At 35.6% G+C, this 22,860-nt stretch overlaps 2 protein-coding genes across 2 annotated transcripts in view; one reads left to right on the top strand and one right to left on the bottom strand.

The window, feature by feature from the left end:
* Nucleotides 1-22,860, bottom strand: part of C3H3orf85 (chromosome 3 C3orf85 homolog) — a 107,369-nt gene that overhangs the window by 70,983 nt on the left and 13,526 nt on the right. The gene's annotated exons all lie outside the window — the stretch shown is intronic.
* LOC141562050 (MORC family CW-type zinc finger protein 1-like) overlaps nucleotides 3,013-22,860 on the top strand; it is a 59,977-nt gene continuing 40,129 nt past the window's right edge. The window contains exons 1-2 of the mRNA XM_074302076.1: nucleotides 3,013-3,046; nucleotides 3,719-3,824. Of these exons, the coding sequence (XP_074158177.1) occupies nucleotides 3,013-3,046; nucleotides 3,719-3,824 (140 nt within the window). The remainder of the gene's footprint in view (nucleotides 3,047-3,718; nucleotides 3,825-22,860) is intronic.

The following is a 22,860-nucleotide window of genomic DNA, read 5'->3' as shown; positions in this document are numbered from 1 at the left end:
TAGAAGCGAAGCAGAAAACTGGGGAAAATTTTTTGCATTTAAGAGTTCTGATGAAGATCTCATTTCTAAAATATATAGAAAATTGACTCAAATTTATAAGAATATACATCTTCTCCAATTGATAAATGGTCAGAGATTTGAAGAGATAATTTTTAGACAAAGAAAGTAAAGCTTTTTCCAGTCATATAAAAATGCTCTAAATCACTTTTGATTAGAGAGATGCAAATTAAGACAACATTGTGGTACCAATATATACATCTCAGATTGACTAAAATGACAGAATATGGTAATGATAAATGTTGGAGGAGATGTGGGAAAATTGAACCACTAAGACATTGTTGGTGAAGTTGTAAACTGATCCAACCATTTTAGAGAGCAATTTGGAACTGTATCTAAAGGGCTATCAAACTGCCATCATATGGGGAATAGTTGAATAAGTTATGGTATATGAATGTTATGGAATATTATTTTGTAAGAAAGGACCAGCAGGATGCTTTCAGAAAGGCCTGGAGAGACCTACATGAACAGATGCTGAGTGAAGTGAATAGAAACAAGAGAACATTACATACAACAAGAAGAAGATTGTGATTGACATGGCTCTTTTCAACAATGAGGTGATTCAGGCCATTTCCAATAGACTTCTGATGTAGAGAGCCATCAGCATCCAGAAAGAGGACTAAGGAATGTGGATCACAACATCGTATTTTCACTTTTTTGTTGTTTGCTTGCTTTTTGTTTTCTCATTTTTTTTCCTTTTTGATATTATTTTTTGTCCAGCATGATAATGGTGGCAATATGTTTAGAAGAATTGCACATATTTAACATGTACTGGATCACTTGCCATCTTGGAGAGAGGGTGCGGGAAGGGAGGGAGAAAAATGTGGAACACAAGGTTCAGCAAGGATGAATGTTGAAAACGATCTTTGCATTTATTTTAGAAACAAAAAGTTATTATTAAAAAATTTAAAAAGAAGTTTTGATGTGCATTATCCCTACTCTCCATAGCTTACCTTCTTGGCTTGTCAATGCTGAAAGCCCAACTTTGGCTTACTCTAACATCCACCTCAGTTACTCTTATTATTCTGTTAAATAGCAAGACAGTGCTATTTAATGCTCCTTAAATGATTTTCTGTTCCACTAAATATAGAAGCTTTCAGTTCTTTTCTTCTTTCCTAAAACATCCTAAACTCTATACTTCTTTACTTTTTCAGATAAGAAGCTTACCTGATATGTTAATGAAAAAATAGAGATACTTGGGAAAGTTTCCCCTTTTCTCCTTTTCTAAATTTAAAAACTATTTGGCATCATCCACCCTCCATGTTTTTCCTGTTCTCCATGAAGAAGTGACCGTTTTCTTCTTTAAGACTACCACTACTATATGTACCCTGGATTCTATTGCTTCATGGCTTTTCCTTCAGAATTTTGGGGTTTCCTCATCAATATCATCCTAAATCTTTCATCCCCTTCTCACCTGAACCAATTGAAAAAATCATCTATATTCAGTGCTTCTACTTTTAGGCTCAGCTAAAAGCCTGTCTTTTCCCAACTCTTCTTAATTCTAGTACCTTTTCTCCGTTCTTTGATTCCTGTCCATCTGTATATAGCTTGTTTTGTATGTATTTATTAGTATATTGTCTCCCTCATTCACTAATATGCTCCTTGAGGGCAATGATTATTCAAATTTTGCCTCTTTTTGTACCCCCAGCATTTAGCATAGTGCCTGGCATTTTATAGGTATTTAATAAATGTTTGTTTATTTACTTCCTGTACTTTCCCTTTATAACATAACTTTCAGCTTCCTGAACCAATTGAAATTATAGTATCAAAAGTAATCCATTATTTCTTAATTGCCAAATCTGATAGTCTTTCCAGATCTATTTGCAAGTAACTTTCTGACAAAATGGCTTTATTTTTGTTTACTTTTATTTTATTCCTACTATTTATTTTATTCATAACTACTTATTATTTTACTTTTGAAAATATATGCTTAGGACTTTAATTGGCAATTGGAGATGCTCAATAAATGCTTCCTGATTGAGTTATATGTTAATTAACAATTCATTCTATTTGTTCCTTTTTGTCTGGCTTTTTAAAAGTAATGCACAGTAGTGCTTTCAAATTCAAATACAAATGAAAGTCATTAAACTTTTGGGTCCCAAATCTACATGTTCTATCTCACATGTTTATTTATTTTGTTAAATATTTCTGAATTACATTTAATCTGATTCCAGCAGGCTTAAAGTTTGATATATCTGATGTATTGTAGAACTATATTCTATTTGTGAGAGTTCCCCAGATTGTCTCCTCACATTGGAGTCTGTAATTCAATCTATTTACTAACAATATTTTTTGAATACCCAAATTATGGAGATAGTCCTTATATAGTGAATAGAGTGTTGGACTTGGTGTCAGAAAGACTGGGTTCAATTCATGCCTCTAAAGCTTATTTCCTGTGACATGTCTTTTAAGCTTTAATGTCTTCATGTGCAAAATGATAATAATCATACCTGTAGTTCCTGCTTTACAACAATTTTTTTTTGGTAAACTCAAATGAGATATCTTGGAAATGCTTTGAAAATTTGATGCTCTGAATAAATTTAAGCTCTTATTTTTGCCAACTTTCCTTGGACTTTTAAATTTTCCTCTGTGCATTTCTGGGTTACTCTACTACTAGTCTTCTAATAATACTATCCTTCAAAAAAAAAACAGCACCAGGTTAAAAATATATTGAGCTTTCTAGATTGTTTGGCTTTGGGGTTATCTAGAGTTTACCAGATTAGGATCAGATAAAGATAATTATATCTGTTTTTTTATTGTGATTAGTTAGGGTCCTCATCATCTTGTGTATGTGTTGGTTTTTTTTGTTTTGTTTTGTTTTGTTTTTTGCAGATAGTAGTTCCCATACCATCATGGTCTTCAAAAACCCAAAAATCTATCACAGACTTTAAGAAATTCTCTGAGGAACTAGCTGTAATTTACAAATATTCTCCCTTTAAAACAGAGATTGAATTAATGCAGCAGTTTGACAAGATCTATAGAAAATCTGGTAAGATCATCAGACCACTTGATTGTCTGACACAGTAAATATATAAAACGTAGTCATAAGGGTATATATCAGTCAGACTTTGAAATTTCCCATGGAGTAGCATTCATTTTATCTATATGGTTTGTTTATTAAGAAAACATATAAATGGCATAGTTTATTGAAGTGTCAGGCTCAGAGTCAAGAAGACCTGCTGTGGACTCCCACATCTAATGCTTACCATACTGACATACCTATGGGCTAGTTTCTTAATCTCTAAGTGCCTCAGGAAACTGTCTGAGCTGCTGAAGTAGGAGAGATGATGCTGACCAGCATTGGGAGAAAGAGTCATGTTGAGAGCTCCCTACAATGCAGAGAAAGCAGACAACAATTCTTCAGAGTACAGCAGGAACCACATCAAAGTGCAATTGGCAAATATTTTACAAAATAAGTACATTTGATTTCACTGAGGAAATGTGGTCTATTTTTAAAAATGTTTTGTTAAATATGATATTTTGTTAACATAATAATACTATATTAAAATTAGTATTTATAATATAGAGGGAGGATTTAAAAACCTAGTTAGAAGGCTAATCCTGTAAAATGTTTTTTTGTTATTTTGTTTTGAAAATATGATAGTGAAATTCTCAAGTATTTAAAACAGATTTAAAACTTAAACCTCTGATATTCTCCCAGGTACTTTGGTGGTTATATATAACTTGAAATTAATGCTCAATGGAGAACCAGAACTGGACATTAAAACTAACAAAGAAGATATTCTCATAGCTGGAGTTCTTGAAGAGTAAGTACTGTTCATAGTGTCTCTTTTAGATAGACTGATACCTTTAGTTAAGCAATCTGTATGAAGTATCTTTTGTGTATAGAGCACTTTGCTAGGTTCTGGGAGACAAAAAGTTTAGATAAGATGTGGTACCTGTGTTTATGAAGTTTGCAGTCCACTAGAACAAATTAATACATTTACCAATAATTTTAATTAAAGAATGATAAATATATTAGTATAAACAAAGTATTTTGTGATATTTGAAGGAAGAAAAAGGACTACAACAAGGTGATTCATGGAAGGCTACTTGGAAGAAGAGCTTTTGAGTAGGGCTTTTGTTTTTTTCTCAGAGATTTAAATAGCAGGGATCCTTAAATACAGCATGGCACAATAAATACAGTGCTGAATTTGGAGTCAGCAAAATCCAGATTAAAATTCCACCTTGATCACACATTGTCTGTGTGTCTGGGCATGTCAGGGGGTTGGACTCAAAGAAATCTGTTCTAGATTTATTCTGCTTGGCTCCAGAGAACAAAAGCAAGAGGTAAATAGGGATTTGCTACCAAGAGATAATTTCCTAACAGAGCTGTCCAGACATAAGAATGGGCTGCCCTGAGATATAATTTCCCTCTTGTTGGAAAACATCAAGCCAAAGCTAGATAACCTCTTATCATATATATTGCAATGAGTTGGATTTGATGGCTATTAAGGACTTTTTCATCTATCACATTCTGTGAAAGACTGGTGGTTTTCATATTTAGATAAAATCTCGATTTTTAGCTATAGACAGAATAGAAACTAGATCAGAAGGGTTAAGAATGAAATGACTGGTAATTTAATGTAGGTAATATCAATAGCTTACACTCTTCACAAGTTTGAACTTGACAGAAAGAGTTGAAATCTAAGGTAAATGAGATATAGAAAAAAAGAGAATAATTGTCTTTTCTAAGCACATTCAAATACTCTGTCACAGATGAAATTTCTCCTATACAGTTTGAAAAAATTTGCAGAGATTACTGCAGCAATTCCATGTTCTTTGAAGGATCATTTTAAAAAGAAGAAGTGGCAAAGGCTAGGAGATGGGCCAGTGTTCCAATTTTGTTAATGGGAACAAGCAGGATTTTGCATACAATAAGCTATTAAGTTTGATATTAATTCATAGAAAAATCATAGCAGAGATTAATGGGTGAATTTTTAGAAAGGAAGTAGTGGCCACTAAAGCCAACATGAATTCACTAAGAACCAATCATTTCATGTACCTAATTTGAGTATTTGGAAGGGTTATTAGCCTAGTAAATCAAGGAAATGCCACAAATATATTAAGTATCTTCAGGGAGGTCCTTGACAGAGGTTTTTACTGTATCCTCATGGACAAGATGGGGAGACTTTGACTGGGAGTTACTGAAGTCAGGGAGCACAGCAATTAATTAAATGACCAGACTCTTAAGAGTTTTCTATTGGATTTGAAAGAACATTAATTCTAAACCTTATTTTCTCTCCTCATACTACCTCTGCCATCTCCATTCCCTCCTTTGCAATGGGACCTTTCATCATCCTTCACTAAAATAAATAAATAAATAAATAAAGCTATCCATTTACCAAATTCTGGCCTTTAAATTACCTTGGTATTATCCCTTATTATTGATTTCATTCTGAGGGAAAGAGTTAGATTTTCTTGAAAACACTGATTCCTTTTTTCATGCCCTCAATGCCATCCATTATCACTTATCTTCTAGGAGATTGCTATTTTAATTATCCTCTCTAATGTTTTTTTTTTCCTGCTTTTTTTCCTTCCTTAATTTTCAATCTTACTACATCTTCCACTAACTCTGTCAACTACAAACATGCTCAGAATTTCCCCTTTCTTTTTAGCCTACTTTCCTAGCCAAACTCCTGGACAAATCTTTCTACTATTGATGTTCTTAATTTCTCACTTCCCACTTACTTGACAATCTTTTGCAGTCTGGCTTCTCCTTCCACAAATCAACTGAAACTGTTTTCTTCAAGGTCATTGGTGATTTCTTGATTGCCAGATCCAAAGACCTTTTCTATAGATTTGACCATGATGATCACCCTCCTTTTGGATATTCTTGGGATATTCTTCCTAGGTTTTTGAGAAACTGATCATGACTCTTAATTTACCTGTCCAACTAATCCTTAGTCTCCAGTGAAGTGTTATCATCTGAGTTTTATCCTCCATATGTGCACATGGGCCCTTTTGTCCTCTCTTTTTGCATTCTCTCTTGGCAGTCTTATCAGCTCTCATGGATCTGTTTGACTCCTAAATATAGATATTTACCTTGTATGTTACTCCATAGTTCCAGGCCCTAATTTTCAGCTCTGTGTTTAACATTTCCACCTCAATATTCCATTGGCATATCAAATTGAACTCATTGTTTTTTTGTTTTTTTTTTTTCCCATGGCTTAATAACTTCTTGATTTTGGTGGAGAGTACCACTGTTCTTGTTTACTTGTGTTCAAAATCTAGAAGTCATCTTTAACTTTATTATTTCACTTAATTCTCTTTCTCTAGTCAGTTCTCATATTAATTATACCTCCACAATATTTCTAACATCATTTTCTTTCATCTACCTCCCTTACCCCACAATTTATATAAATTCATACTTTATATATATTAATATCACACACACACACACACACACACACACAAAGATAGTCATCTTTAAATGATTGCAATGGTGTCCTGTTTGGTCTCTGTACATCTGGCCTTTTTCTTCCCCATTACCTATAATCCTGCTAAAATGAAATTCTTAAAGCACAAATCATTTCACTACTCAAGAAGCTTCAGTAGCTATCAGTTGTCACAAGGCCATTTCCAATGTTTGGCATTTAAAGGCTCTCACACTATGGCTCTCGCTTCTGTTTTCTATTAAGATTATTCATTATTCTCCTTCTTACCCTGTTTACTCCAGCCAGCTTTACATGCTTCTTCTTTCCCATACTTGACATTGTATTTCCTGCTTCCATTTTATTCCATGGAATATCCCCCTCATCCCTAGAATATTCCCCCTTTTTATCTTTGGTTCCAATAGAACCAGCCAGTCACCAATCATAGCTCCTGTCAAGGCTGAGTTTAAATGTCACCTTCAGTAGCAGGCCTCCCTTCAATTCCCTCAGTTCTTAGTTCTCTATTCACCCTGCACAACCCCCAAAGTTCCATTGTTATTCAGTAATATTCAGTCATGTCTGATTCTTCATGACTTCTTTTGGAATTTTCTTGGCAAGACGCTGAACTGATTTGTCATTTCCTTTTCCACCTCAATTTACAGATATGGAAACTGAGGTAAACAGGATTAAATGATTTGCCCAGAGTCACACAGCTAGCAAATATCTGAGTCTAGATTGGAATTCAGATCTTCCTGGTTCTTGGTCTGGCAGTCTATCCACTGACATAATTACTTTGCATTTAATTTGTACTTTTAAAAAAGTGTATTTGTCTTTCACATAGTAGGTATTTAATAAATGTTTATAGTCTCAGTAAAATATAAAATCTCCTAAGCTGGTCATTGTCTCTTTTTTATCTTTTTGTGTCTTCTGAATGTGTCAGGCTTTTCCTTAATACCTGTTTGATTGATTCAGACTGGAAAAAGTTTTCTTATGGAGAGCCACAGAACTCTGCAGTTAACCTGTTTTACTTAACATTTTTATCAGAGATAGATGAAGCCAAAATGGCATGCTTATTTAGTTTATTGATAATCTGAAGCTAATACATAAGATTACAGATTTAGAAACCAGAAATGCTTCTAACAGCAGAATGAATGCAGAAAGATTAACTTATTAAAAAAAAAAAGGTAAGATCATAGGATCATAAATTGATAGCTCGAAGGGATTTAAGAGACAATCTAATTGAAACTCATTTTACAAATGAGGAGACTGAAACCAGTGGAGTTAAGTGAGTTAACAAAGATGATACAAAGTATGATAGGCAAGATTTGAACCTTGACTCCAGATAATCTTTTCACTGAGCTGTGTTTAGGTTTAAAAATGTACAATTATAAGAAATAGATGAATAAATGAAATATAGATATAGGTATAGATACACACATGCATGTAAAGTCTGGGCTAGCTCCTTGAAGGGTTCAGAATCAGCCAGAGTCAGGATAAGCAAAAGTCCTTGTTTTTTTTTTTTCCTTTTTAAATTAATTTTATAATTATAATTCTTTTTTGACACTACATATACATGAGTAATTTTTTTACAACATTATCCCTTGTATTTATTTTTCCAAATTTTCCCCTCCTTCCCTCTACTCCCTCCCCTAGATGACAGGCAATGCCATACATATTAAATGTGTTATGGTATAACCTAGATACAATATATGTGTGTAAATCCAAGTTTCTTGTTGCATGGTAAGAATTGGATTCCGAAGGTATAAGTAACCTGGGTAGAAAGACAGTAGTGCAAATAGTTTACATTCAATTCCCAGTGTTCCTTCTCTCGGTGTAGCTGTTTCTGTCCATCATTGATCAACTGGAAGTCAATTGGATCTTCTTTATGTTGAAGATATCCACTTCAATCAGAATATATCTTCATACAGTATTATTGTTGAAGTGTATAGTGATCTCCTGGTCCTGCTCATTTCACTCAGCATCAATTCATGTAAGTCTCTCCAAACCTCTCTGTATTTATCCTGCTGGTCATTTCTTACAGAGCAATAATATTCCTTAACATTCATATACCATAATTTACCCAACCATTCTCCAATTTTCTAGTTTCTAGCCACTACAAAAAGAGCTGCCACAAACATTTTGGCACATACAGGTCCCTTTCCCATCTTTAGTATTTCTTTGGGATATAAGCCCAGTAATAGCATCGCTGAGTTAAAGGGTATGCACACTTTGATAACTTTTTGGGCATAGTTCCAAATTATTCTCCAGAATGGCTGGATTCTTTCCCAACTCCACCAATAATGCATCAGTGTCCCAGTTTTCCCACATCCCCTCCAACATTCATCATTATCTTTTCCCGTCATCTTAGCCAATCTGACAGGTGTGTAATGGTATCTTAGTGTTGTCTTAATTTGCATTTCTCTGATCAGTAGTGATTTGGAACACTCTTTAATATGAGTAGATACAGTTTCAATTTCATCATTTGGAAATTGCCTGTTCATATCCTATGACCATTTATCAATTGAAGAATGGTTCGGTTTCTTATAAATTAGAGTCAGTTCTCTATATATTTTGGAAATGAGGCCTTTATCAGAACCTTTAATTGTAAAAATATTTTCCCAATTTGTTACTTCTCTTCTAATCTTGTTTGCATTAGTTTTGTTTGTACAAAAGCTTTTTAATTTAATGTAATCAAAATCTTCTATTTTGTGATCAATAATGATCTCTAGTTCTCCTTTAGTCATAAATTCCTTCCTCTTCCACAGGTCTGAGAGGTAGACTATCCTCTGTTCCTCTAATCTATTTATGTTCTCATTCTTTATGTCTAAATCATGGACCCATTTTGATCTTATCTTGGTATATGGTGTTAAGTGTGGATCCATATATCTAATTTCTGCCATACTAATTTCCAGTTTTCCCAACAATTTTTTTCAAATAATGAATTATTATCCCAGTGTCCCAGTTTTCCCACATCCCCTCCAACATTCATCATTATCTTTTCCTGTCATCTTAGCCAATCTGACAGGTGTGTAATGGTATCTTAGTGTTGTCTTAATTTGCATTTCTCTGATCAGTAGTGATTTGGAACACTCTTTGGGTTTATCAAATACTAGATTGCTATAGTTGTACCGTATTTTGTCCTGTGTACGTAACATGTTCCACTGATTGACTTGTCTATTTCTTAGCCAAAACCAAATGGTTTTGGTGACTGCTGCTTTAAAATATAGCTTTAGATCAGGTACACCTAGACCACCTTCATCTGACTTTTTTTTCCATTAACTCCCTTGAAATTCTCCACCTTTTATTCTTCCACATAAATTTTGTTATTTTTTCTAGGTCATTAAAATAGTTTCTTGGGAGTCTGATTGGTATAGCACTAAATAAATAGATTAGTTTGGAGAGTATTGTCACCTTTATTATATTCGCTTGGCCTATCCAAGAGCACTGAATGTCTTTCCAATTATTTAAATCTGACTTTATTTTTGTGGCAAGTGTTTTGTAATTTTGCTCATATAATCCTGACTTTTCTTTGGTAGATGGATTCCCAAATATTTTATACTCTCGACAGTTGTTTTGAATGGAATTTCTCTTTGTATCTCTTGCTGTTGCATTTTGTTGGTGATGTATAAAAATTCTGAGGATTTATGTGGATTTATTTTGTATCTAGCAACTTTGCTAAAGTTGTAAATTATTTCTAATAACTTTTTATTAGAATCTCTGGGGTTCTCTAAGTATATCATCATATCATCTGCAAAGAGTGACAGTTTGATTTCCTCATTACCTACTCTTATTCCTTTAATCTCTTTCTAGACTCTTATTGCCAAGGCTAGCATATCTAATACAATATTGAATAGTAATGGTGATAGTAGGCAACCTTGTTTCACTCCTGATCTTACTGGGAAAGGTTCCAGTTTATCTCCATTACATATTATGCTTACTGATGGTCTTAAATATATACTCCTGACTATTTTAAGGAATATTCCATTTATTCCTATACTCTCAAGTGTTTTTAGTAGGAATGAATGTTGTATTTTATCAAATTAAGCAAAAGTCCTTGCCCTACTTTGGGCACCAAAATGTGATGTTCTGTTTCTCTAAGTCGGAATCCTTTTCTGGGAGCAGGATTCTTGGGGGGCCTCTGGAGAGGCAGCCTTAGTTTTAGTTTCAGTTCAATCACACCAACATGCAGCCAGGAGTTAAAGTCCAGATCCTCTGTTGTGTCCTTCAAAGTCTTGAATCTTTTCCTGTCAGAATGTCTCCAGCTAGCTTCAGTATCTAGTTCCCTCTGAACCCAAAGCCTCCAGCCAGCATGAACGTAGACGTGGGAATGAATCAGACTCTGCCTCCAAGAGTGTGGGATTGTGGGTTTCCTGGAATTCAATCCTAGTTGTGAATCTCCCGGAAGTCCATGGGCAGGCTTTTCCTTTAGACTTGTGAATCTGCTAGACTTGCAAATCCACTGACTCCTAGCTCTGAATCTCCTCGAGCTTCCCTGAAGTTCTCCCCTTGACTTACATCAGACTGACTTACCCCACTCAAAGTTGGCTCCTTATATCCTCCCAGAGAATGGGCTTGTGGGTACTCCATGGGCTTGTGGGAACTCCTTACAGAACCAATGAGCAAACTCCTTTAAAGGTGTAAACTCCTTTAAAGGTGTGAACTCTGAGCTAGAGAATTGTTAAGTATCAGACAACCGACTTAGCACCTAGTAATAATCCTAACACACAAACACATATATAAACTTAAGTTAGGTGATATAGTGGATTGAATGCCAATTCTAGAATCAGGAATAGTCATCTTCCTGAGTTTAAATCTCCCCTCAGACACTTATTAGGTAGGAAAATCACCTAACCTTGCTTACCTTAGTTATCTCACCTGTAAAAAAGACCTGGGAAAAGTAATGTAATCAAATAAACAACAAATAAGCATGCCATTTTGTATTCATCTGTCTCTGATAAAAATGTCAAGTAAACCAGGTTAATTCCAGAGTCCTGTGGTTCTCTCTCCAGTCTGAAGCCACTCCAGTATCTTTGTTAAGAAAACTCCAAATAGGGTCATAAAAAGTTGGAGATGACCCAAAAAGAACTGGAAAAAAAACACCACAAAATATTCCTTGTAATATGCTAGGTGCTAGGAAAACAAATAGAAAAGTAGAAATAGTCCCTGACTTGTAGAAATTTTAAATCATAAATTTGAATTCTAATAAATGACATCTTATATAAACGAATACCAGCGAAGGGAATTTGGGCATGGGAAGCAGCAGAGATGGTGAGTTGATATTAAAGTTAATGCCTTTTCCAGAAGTAATATGATGGATTATGATTATATAGTATTATATGATTATTAGCCCAGAGAAAGATGTTTTTAAAATGTTCATTGGCTAAGGAACCAGGTCCATAATGGAGATGCTTGGATAGATGGTTGAATGGGATGTACAAGTGAAGTATCACTTGGTTTCTGGTCAAGTTAATATGTGTGTGTGTGTGTATGTGTGTGTATATGTGCATATATATTTATGTGTGTGTGTAGATGTGTATATATATATATATATATATATATATATATATATATATATATATATATATATATATATATATATATATATATATATATATAGCTCCAATCAGTCATCCGATATCTGAGCTGGACCTAAAGATAGGAGATCCAGAGATCATAGATTTAACTTCACAGGGATTGGAGTCCTTGGTCCTGGGGGTTTGGGGAACAAGTTCAAGTCCAGTGTGAAAGGCATTTGCCCAGGTGAGGAGAAGTAGGATAATGATAGCAAACAAATCATAATATGACCTTAAAGGATGCCTGGATGGATAAGTGGAGGATGAAGACGACAACTTCATTCTGAAAAAGACCTAAATTAGAAGGAAAATGACCCACATGAGCAGAAATGTTTGTGGTAGATCTTTTTGTAGTGGCGAGGAATTGGAAATTGAGTGGATGCCCATCAGTTGGGGAATGGCTGAATAAATTATGGTATATGAATGTTATGGAATATTATTGTTCTGTAAGAAATGATGTGCAAGTTGATTTCAGAAAAGCCTGGAAAGATTTACATGAACTGATGCTAAGTGAAGTGAGCAGAACCAAGAGAACATTGAACATAAGAACAATATGTGATGATCAACTGATGTACTTGGCTCTTTTCAACAATGAGGTGATCCAAAACAATTCTAATAGACTTAGAATGAAAGTGCCATCCACATCCAGAGAGAGAACTGTGGAGACTAAGTGTGGATCAAAGCATAGTATTTTCACCTTTTTTGTTGTTTGCTTGATTTTTTCCCCCTTTGATCTAATTTTACTTGGGCATGACAAATATGAAAATATGTTCAAAAGAATTGTATGTGTTTAATTTATACCAGATTGTTTGCTATCTTGGGGAGGGGGAAGGAAGGGAGAGAGGGAGAAAAATTTGGAACTACGAGATTATGCAAAAGCAAGTTTTGAAAACTGTCTTTTCATGTATTTGGAAAAATAAAATACTATTTATAAAAAGAACCTTCAAAGAAAAAAGACCTGGATGTTATCATGAATTTAAAACTAAATGTTCTTTACAGTATAATATATAAGCCAAAACACTAACGAAATATTGGGTTGTATAAATAGAAATATAATCTCCAGAAGGAGGCAGTTACTCTTAGGTCTGTACTTTTCCTTGGTCAGACATGTACCATGATGAGATGTGGTCATATACATTGTATATTGTGTTTAATTAAGGAGGGACTTTGATGAACAGTTTGGGAAGGCATGACTAGAATGATGTAGTGACTCAAAAAAAGTATTAGAATTGGTGAAAAGAACTGGACAAGTGTTACCTGAAGAAAACTGAGGGAGAAATTAAAATTTCTATGTTCACACATCTGAAGGATTGTCTTTTGAAAGAGGAATTAGACTTCTGTTTAGCCTCAGAAAACAGAACTAAGTTTATGGGGTGGAAGTTAAATGGAAATAGATTGTGGAGCATTAGAAAGAAAAGATTACTATTAATTAGAACTCTCTAAAATTGTGAATGGGCTGCTTCAGTGAGTAGTGTATTTCCTGCCATTATAGGCATAGGTCTTTAAGTGGTAGCTGGAAAACCACTTCTTAGGAATGTTGTCCCACACTTTCATGCTTCTGGTAGTTGATGAAGTAGAGAATCTTTAAAAATTACTTCCAATTCCAACATCTTATGTTTCTGCATTGGACATAGAATGCAGTGAATCAGTTTATTTTTTATTTTTAAAAGATAGTAGAATCTTATCTAGGCATATTTAAACACAAAAGAGAAAGAGCTTGAGAGAGAGAAAGAGAAAGGGAGGGAGAAGGAGAGAGAGAGAGAGAGAGAGAGAGAGAGAGAGAGAGAGAGAGAGAGAGAGAGAGAGAGAGAGAGAGAGAGAGAGAGAGAGAGAGGGGCGCACACTGAAAGACGGGATGGGGAGGGGGGAGATAGGAGAGAGAGAGACAGAGAAAGAGGGAGATGGAGAGAGAGACTGAAGTTAGTGGAAAGCCAGGATGGGGATGAATGAAAGAAAAAGGGAATAGAATTGAAGGCATAGGTTTTACAAAAGAGATGGTATAGTTTTGTTTTGTTTTTTCTCTTACAGGAAGCAAAACGGGACACTTTTTAAAAGTGATTTCTTCTGCTTACTTTTCATATTATTCTATAAGATGAAAGTATATTATATTTATTTTATGATTTAGTTAATAAAGGTGTAGGTGCCCATGATCAAATAGATGGGAGAAAGGAAGAAAGGACATGGAAGGAAAGAAAAAAGGAAATGGAAACAAGGAAGGAAGTAAAAAAAAAAAGGAAAGGAAAGAAAAAGGGATAGAGGGAAGGGAGAAGGAAAAGAAATAAAGGAGGAAGAAATGGAAGGAAAGAGGGAAGGAAGAAAGAAAGGAAGAATAGAGGAAAATAAGGAAGGAGGAAATAAACTTTTATTAAGCTTTTACTATGTTCCAGGTATTGTGCTAAGCATTGGGATACAAATATAAACAAAAAGAAAGACAGCCCTTGTCCTCAAGGAACTTTTATTTTAACCCAGGAATACAACACTCATACAAAGCTGGGGGGGGGGGGGGAACAGGTTGGGGTGGAGGTGGTAGGCCATGGTGTGATGATAATGAAAGTATTTAGTAAGGAGGCATGGTTTTGAAGTACTGACAGTCAGGAACAGGACCAAAAGAGAAATAAAGGCAGGCCTAGCTGCTCTTCTCCACACAATGGAGAATTCAGATCTGATTCATCAAGGAGAGAATGGGGAATGGGTCTAGTGGAGGAGATACTTCTTACTGAGTAGATGAGAGGATGGGCAGCTGTTCCAGAGTGAGGAGGTCCCAGGAACCCAGGGAAATCAATTATGAATCAGCAGTAGAGGACACATGGGTTGCAAGTCAAGGAATAGGGCTGGGAGAGAAATAAAGGCAGCAAAGAGCAATTTGGAGAATAGGACTTTAAATCTTAGATTATCAAACCTGCTCTCTAAACCTTACATGTCTGCCACTTGCTGAAAACCCATTACTAAAATTAATATATAAAATTTCTGTGCAAAAGTAACTTTAATAGATGATTGAGATAGCCTGATATTTTAAGTATGTAGGCCTCCCTAAATTGAGTAATATGTGAAGGGAAAAATTAGTTAAGTAAATTATTTGCTTTTCTAATATTGCATAAAAGCTAATCAGTGTACCATCAAGGTGAATAATTTCAGTAGATTGATGGGGTTGATTTTTGTGATTTTTATATAGGAGGGGCTGAAGTGGGGGGTTGTATGGAAGGAATAACTGTTCACTTGCAGGTTTAAATGAGTATTGTTCCCTGCCTCTGTTCCTGTAGTGATCTTGGTTTGGGGAATTAGTTGGCAGTCAAACATCAGTACAAAATACAAAAGATGGATTATTCATATTTTCTACTAACTGAGATTTTTTAATTATTCATGTACTTAGACAATTTTTTTCAATCTGGAAATAGTGGTTCTTAAGGGAGTCAAAGAAAAGGGTTAAGATAACAGGACGAAGCTTCCTGCTATATTTCTAATCCAATAAAATGTTTATTTGGCCATTTAAGAAAATTATAAGAAAAAATGTAATTTAAGATATTTGGATGCAAATAGAGTTGGCATTGTGTTTTTTAAAAATTACATGAAAAACCAAGTAGAGATAATTCCTTCATTTAGAAGGTATTTGTTGAATGTCTCCTTTGTGTATATTACTCTCTGGTTCTGTTGAAGATGCAAAGTGAGGCAGTGTAGAACCTCTTCCTTCAGGAAGCTTCCTGTCTAACTGGTAAAATTCAGAGTTTAGAAAATAGTACAAGATAAAAATAAGAAGTATCATAAGGCAGCATCTGACAAGCGACAAATACGTTAAATACACTGAGTGCTGAAGTTTAGAGTACAGTATTATCACTTTTATGTAAAGTGGTCATGGTGTAAAGTGGTATTGTTCACTTGGGCTCAGTACCATAGATGTAGAAGAGATTTCACAGACTACCTAATTCAATTCCTCTCCCCACCCACTTTTTTTAAATTTTTATTTATTTTAAGAAGACAGTTGCAGCCAGGGGAAAGAGTGGTGATTTATCCATAGGTCATACATATCAAAGCAGGATTTGAACCCAGATTTCCTGACTCCAGACCAAGTATTCATTTCACTGTGTCAAATTTCCCTAAAAATTAGGATTTGAGTTAGGTCTTGAAGAGCAGATAAAATTTTAATGTGTAGAAAAGGAGCATGTTATGAAGTTAGCACTCACCATTAGACAATAAGTTCCTTCAGCCTCTCCCCCTGCTTTTTATGGCCCTGTTTCTCTTAGTACAACACCTGGAACATATATATGTTTAATTAAAGTTTGTTGATTTGATGTATGAGCCAGACTGTGGAGAACATGGCAGATTTGAGAGGTTGGATTTAATTATATAAGCATCTAGATAAATTCCAGGGAGCTAATTCTAATTAGGTTTATTACATAAAGTTTCATCAATATTCTTTACTTTCTGAGAGTTCATAGGCATAATCATTATTGCTAACATATAAGCATATATACTAACATATAACAGTAATTATTGATAACATAAATATTGCTAATATATAAATTATTGCTAACATTTTAAGATGCACAAAATTATATGTATGTATGCATAAATATAAACACACATGTTATACCAAAAGTTCTAGTGAAATTTGAAAGCAGTCTCCTTGGATTTTTCTTTTAAATGCTTTAAGTATTTAAGGATCAATTTGAACTGACTCTATCCATAGAGTTCAGTCTTCTGTCTCCTACATATTTTGTGTCAACTTAATTTTGTATTAACAAACAATCCCAGACTAGGATGGAACCATGCTACTTTCCAGCTAGTACCAATCCATCTTCCTGTGGCATTGTGGCAGAATTACTTTTGACAACCACACAATAGCTTTTATTTTCTGGCTTGTGAGAGGTGTGGGAAAATTCATTGATGCTGACATGTCACTGTTAAGATGGGAATGCTCTAACAGTGGTCCTCAAACTTTTTAAATAGGGGGCCAGTTCACTGTCCCTCAGACTGTTGGAGGGCGGGACTGTAGTAAAAACAAAAGCTCACACTCTGTCTCCACCCCTCAGCCTATTTGCCATAACCTGGCAGGCTGCATGAATGTCCTCAGCCAGCCAAATCTGGCCCGAGGGCTGTAGTTTGAGAACCCCTGCTCTACGATGTGGTACTTGAGTGCAAAAATAATTCCTAATTGGTTCTTCCTTTGGAAACTTTTAAACTTGCCTTTTATTTAGGCTCTGTTGTACATCTAGTGACCTCCACAGTCCCCCTAAACCTGTTTGTGGTTGTTGTTTTTTTTTTTTTTTTTTTTTTTTTCATGAGGAAACAAGGACTCCACCTTTAAGCATTTACATTTATTTTTTCTTCATTCTTCCTTGCTTCTAAATGTACATATGGAAAAAAACTGAACTCATTAAAAACCATATAATTTGGTGGACTGTGTTATATGTTTTGATTCATAGTCTCAGTTTTTCTGCTATATATTTAGATGCATAATGTTCATATAATTTCACCTCCATAGGACTCAGTTTCTTCATCTAAAATGGGGACATTGGATTAAGTGATTTATAGGTTTCCTTACAATTCTAAAATTTTATGCATCCTATTTTATAATGCTGAAGCTGTCTGACAAAGAATATGTAGCTTGTCCAAAAGCAAAAAAAAAAAAAAAAGGGTACATAAGTCTAATGAAACAAAGACTATTTAATTCATTAGGGAGCTTTTAATGCTGAAAACGTTTAGCTATCTTTATCCCATTTCACCATGATTTTTGTAGTTCCTATAAAGCATGTGACCAACTAGTAAAACATGCAATCAAAAATTACGTGAAAGAAAAAATAAAATGGGCAAGTCATGTAAGGACACAAGCTTTGTAGCAAGACAGATTACGGTGCCAGCTAGACCAATAGTAATGTCATATATATGGGGGGATCCTTTTCTGCCCTGATATGCCAATGGTAGGGATGCAAACCCTCCAGGAGGATACTGAGATCTGAAAGAAAGAAGCCAGTGTGGTTGTAGATTGTGTTTCTTAAGTTAATCGGGTTGTTTGGGGGCAAAGAGACCCAGTCCTTGGTGACAGAAAGACAGAATAATATGACAAATTGTACCACCCCAGGCTGGATTAGATATTATATAGAATAAGAACAAAGAAGGCATAGTATCAAGCATGGACCAGGGCTATGGGGCAAGTTCTTGTATGAGATAGTTGGAGCTTCCTTTGCTGTTTACATTTACTCAAAGTAGTTTATCTTCTCTGTGGAGTGATAGGTCACATTCCCATTCTGGTGAGAGTGAGGAATGATGGATAAATGATTTGAGGGTTGCCTTGGTTAGGATGGGGGGGGCCCTGTTTGTAGGGCTGTTTGCTCCAGGATGGGCAATCACAAATGGGTCAGTAGCAGAGGGAACTTCCAAACTGATGAGATAAGGATTACATGAGTATTTGAGAGTAAAGGGAATAGGGCCAGAATTGAGTTGTGTGTGTGTGTGTGTGTGTGTGTTGTTTTTTTTTTTTTTTTGGTTGGTTTGTTTAAGTTAGCTTCATTGCTCCTAAGTGTTTTATGACTGTCAACCTTCTAAATTCTTTGTTGACCTGTGGGAGGGTTAGATAATGGACGGAGCTTTCATTGGTATAAGGAACTACTAGGTGGGGAAACTTCCTCTAAAAATATAGACTTGTACCTCCCTTCCTTCTTTCCTCCCTCCCTCCCTCCCTTCCTACCTTCCTCCCTCCCTCCTTTCCTTCCTTCCTTCCTTCCTTCCTTCCTTCCTTCCTTCCTTCCTTCCTTCCTTCCTTCCTTCCTTCCTTCCTTCCTTCCTTCCTTCCTTCCTTCCTCCCTCCCTCCCTCCCTCCGTCCCTTCCTTCCTTCCTTCCTTCCTTCCTCCCTTCCTTTGTTCCTCCCTTCCTCCCTCCTTTCCTCTCTTCCTTCCTCCCTCCCTCCCTCCCTCCCTTCCTTCCTTCCTTCCTTCCTCCCTTCCTTTGTTCCTCCCTTCCTCCCTCCTTTCCTCTCTTCCTTCCTCCCTCCCTCTTTTCCTCCCTTCCTTATTTCCTCCCTCCTTCCTTCCTTCCTCCCTCCTTCCTTTCTTCTTCCCTCTGCTCCTACCTCCCTCGGCTCCTCCCTCCCTCCTTTCTTCCCTTTCCTTCCTTCCTCCCTCCCTCCCTCCCTTCCTTCCTCCCTCCCTCCCTCCCTTCCTTCCTTCCTTCCTTCCTTCCTTCCTTCCTTCCTTCCTTCCTTCCTTCCTTCCTTCCTTCCTTCCTTCCTTCCTTCCTTCCTTCCTTCCTTCCTTCCTTCCTCCCTCCCTTCCTTCCTTCCTTCCTCCCTTCCTTCCTCCCTCCCTCTTTTCCTCCCTTCCTTATTTCCTCCCTCCTTCCTTCCTTCCTCCCTCCTTCCTTTCTTCTTCCCTCCCTTCCTTCCTCCCTCTGCTCCTCCCTCCCTCCTTTCTTCCCTTCCTTCCTTTCTTCCTTCCTTCCTTCTTTCTTCTTTCTTTCCTTCCTTCCTTCTCTCAACATTGCCTCTCATTTTAGACTAATGAATCAAGGAGGATTAGTAGAATTTAGGCCCCTTACCTAATAGAGATCTGGATGAGTTTAATGCACATAATAAGCAATATAAAAATATTAATTGTTATTAACTGACTATTAATAATAGTCATAGTAAACTAGCTGTAATTCTATAGTTTGTTTATAGTTCAGAGTTGTGATTTCTTAAATAGATATATTTCATTTGGGGGAGCTTGTCTAAGGCAAGAATTTTGTATGAGTCGAAAAATTATTGGTCATAGTTGAACAAAGTATCTAACAGTAGAAGAAAATTATTTTATATCAGGTCTGTCATATATTTTTGACTATTATCTTTACTTTTCCTCCCCCAACTTGTACTTTCTTTATAATAATTCCAGTCAGTGGAATTTTTTCAGTTTCTAATTCAAAGTCCTCTGAATGTTTTGTTCTTTTTGAAATGATATCTGTTAAATTGCTGTTGTAATAATGCTGGGGACTCGAATGCCAATATTAAAATGCCAAGGACAAGAAGGGATCCCTGGCATTATTACTAACATTTCCACAACCACCTGTCCCCACCCCATCCCTTCTATTGAAGAACTGACTCCAAAACCAATATTTCATGCTATCTAAACGCTAGGAGGACCAGTCTTTTACCAGCTACCTGTCAGAATGCCATGGCATTTCCACACTAGTAATACAGAACAAATGTATTATGGAAAGATAATTTGACAGATTACTCTTGGAGACAGGGTCCTTTTAGCTTTCAGAGAGTTAATGAAGCCAACCACTTCTTAAACCATTTCTTAAATTACTATACAAAGAGAAAATGTAAAAAACCCTAGACCCAAAGTAAAGTCTTCAAAATGTTCCAGGCTATTGTTGTTTAACAGTTTTTCAGTTATATCCAGCTCCTTGTGACCCCATTTGGGATTTTCTTGGCAAAGATGCTGGAATGATTGTCATGCCCTTATGCAGATTATGGTACCAAGGATCTTCCTGACTCCTCACAGAATTCTGTCTACTGTATCATCTAACTACCTGTACCAGCTCTAGAAATGATAAATTTTAGAACTTTAGCTTCTCAGTATTATGGTCTTAATAAGGTTGAATTATATATAAGCATAATCAGGGTTTATTGGTCTAAGAAATATCTACAATCAGGGACTGAGATTCATGAAGTCAAATTGATGCCAAGAGAGTCCAGGGGGCTGATTGTCTTGTATGAGCAGGTATATTTGGGCAGTTGTGATGCCTTAAGGGCCTCCTGATAGAACTTATACAGTGATGCTTTAGAGGACTTAGCAACCTCTTTTCCTCTGTATATACATACATCACTGGGGGGGGGGTTCTACTCCACACTTAATTCACAAGGAATCTTTCAATATTTAAAATGTTTAGCTCTCATCCCTAATTCACTACTGTTTTCAAGTTTCTATTTTTCCCTTTTTTTCCTCACTCTCTTCTCATTTCCATGTTCCTCCTATATTAAAATTAGAAACTTAAAAGGTTATTTCATCTTTTTACTGAATAAGAATATCTCTTCTCTCTTCTCTCAATCTGTTCCTAATTTTGTGAGACAAAAGTAATTCCTTCCTTCTTCCTTCCTTTTTTTCCTTCTTTTTCTTTCTCTTCCTCCCCCCTCTCTTTCTGTTATACTTTCTTTCTCCACCAAGTATAACTTTCTTTTTCAGGATCAATTTTACATGTTCCTCTAACAAATCTTAAACCTCAACATTGTGTAATTTACAGTCCCAGTTATAGGTGGTGTATTCCTGCTGATTCTGAAAAGAGTTTCTTTGTCTACATGGGAACATGTTATTCTAGTTTCATAAAATTGGGCTTTCAAACTTATTTCAGCTAGAACTCAGTCTTTGAAGAACAGTCAAGATTAAGAAGCTCCTGAGTCATCCTGCTCAGGATTCAGACTTTTATTTTAGCAGCATTAAAGAAAGTAGCCATTTTAATGACTAATGAATAATAGTAATAACAATAATTACAAAAAAACCTAACTTTTTTAGACATTTAATGTTTACAAAGAAATTCACATAGATTATTTGACCCTCATAATAGCTCTGTGAGATGATTGCTCTAATTATCCTTATTTTATAAATGAGAAAACATTTACAAATGAAGAAATTTGAGAGAGGTTTAATAGGCATGTTCAGTGTCATATACATGGTGAGGACCTGAGGTTGGATTCAGATGCCAATCTTGAGTTTAGATCCAAATGCTCAATCTACTTGACAACTTTGTTGCCCAAATTTCATCTTTATGATGATAATCTCGTTAGAGTTTCAATGAAAGAAATCTCCTTTCTAATAATTACTAACATTATGTCACTGTTATGATTAAAATTTAGTGAAATAGAGCACATCTTTATTAAATTAATATATGACCCGGTTCTAGTCACCTTGGAATTCAAGATTATAGCTGGAACTCGTTTTTCTTTTATTTTATATACAATAACAATAATGATAACTAGAATTTATATAGTGCATTATTGTTTGCAAAGACTTTGTCCATATTACTTCATTTTATCCTCTTATCAATCAATACTAAATACATAATTTGTTGACTATATAGTTAGTTTAGACTGTATAGACAACTGCAAAGAAGTTTTAAATGACATTTGGGATTTTTGAACATATGTTGTCAATCTCTGTAATTTGAGTTCTTTGAAAAATCTTGATTTCATTCCTTTGGATATTCCACCAGTGCTTATTGCTATGCTTCCAGAAGTGAATGGTTCATGTATTGATTTGGCCTAAGGGTATGGAATTAGATTGGTGCATGATTGCTCAATGCTGTGGTCAGGGAATTTAAATAAGAGTCTTCCTGGATCAATGTAGATTAAAATTTACCTGTGATTTAGTGGATAATACATTCTGAATAATTGGCTTAGATATTACTTTGGCTTCTGTTTTCTTTTTTTCCCCACACTCTTGTTATTCACCATTGACCATGTGAATATTGAATCGACCCATCCGTCCTGCTGTGGTGTCTTTGGTTACTGACTTTGATATTTCCCAAAATAATATTATGTTTTGAAGAAAACTGTTGGTAGATATTACCTCTAGTGCCATATACTAGCGGGGAAATCAGAACAGGTTGCTTCTACACATGTAGTCAAGAGATCCTCGAATCTCAGTTTATGAGAGATGTTTGAAAGAATGTTAGCTTTCACCCCTGTTTCTGGGGGAGGATGGAATCTTCAGATAAGAAAACATAGGTCAGCCAGCATCATGGATGTCTGCCTTTCCATAAGCAAGACTTGGCCTCCAGAGCTGGGGTATATGAAGCAGGACTCATTCACTGAAGGATTGATTAGAGTTCCAGGGAGGGAACTGTTACAGAGACCTAAGGATGGCAGGATTAGGTGGAAGGAGACCTC

This window comes from Sminthopsis crassicaudata, chromosome 3, assembly GCF_048593235.1.
Source record: "Sminthopsis crassicaudata isolate SCR6 chromosome 3, ASM4859323v1, whole genome shotgun sequence".
In the NCBI taxonomy this organism is placed as follows: Eukaryota; Metazoa; Chordata; class Mammalia; order Dasyuromorphia; family Dasyuridae; genus Sminthopsis; species Sminthopsis crassicaudata.
The sequence above is the reverse complement of the archived record's forward strand: the minus strand, read 5'-3'. Positions and strand labels throughout refer to the sequence as shown.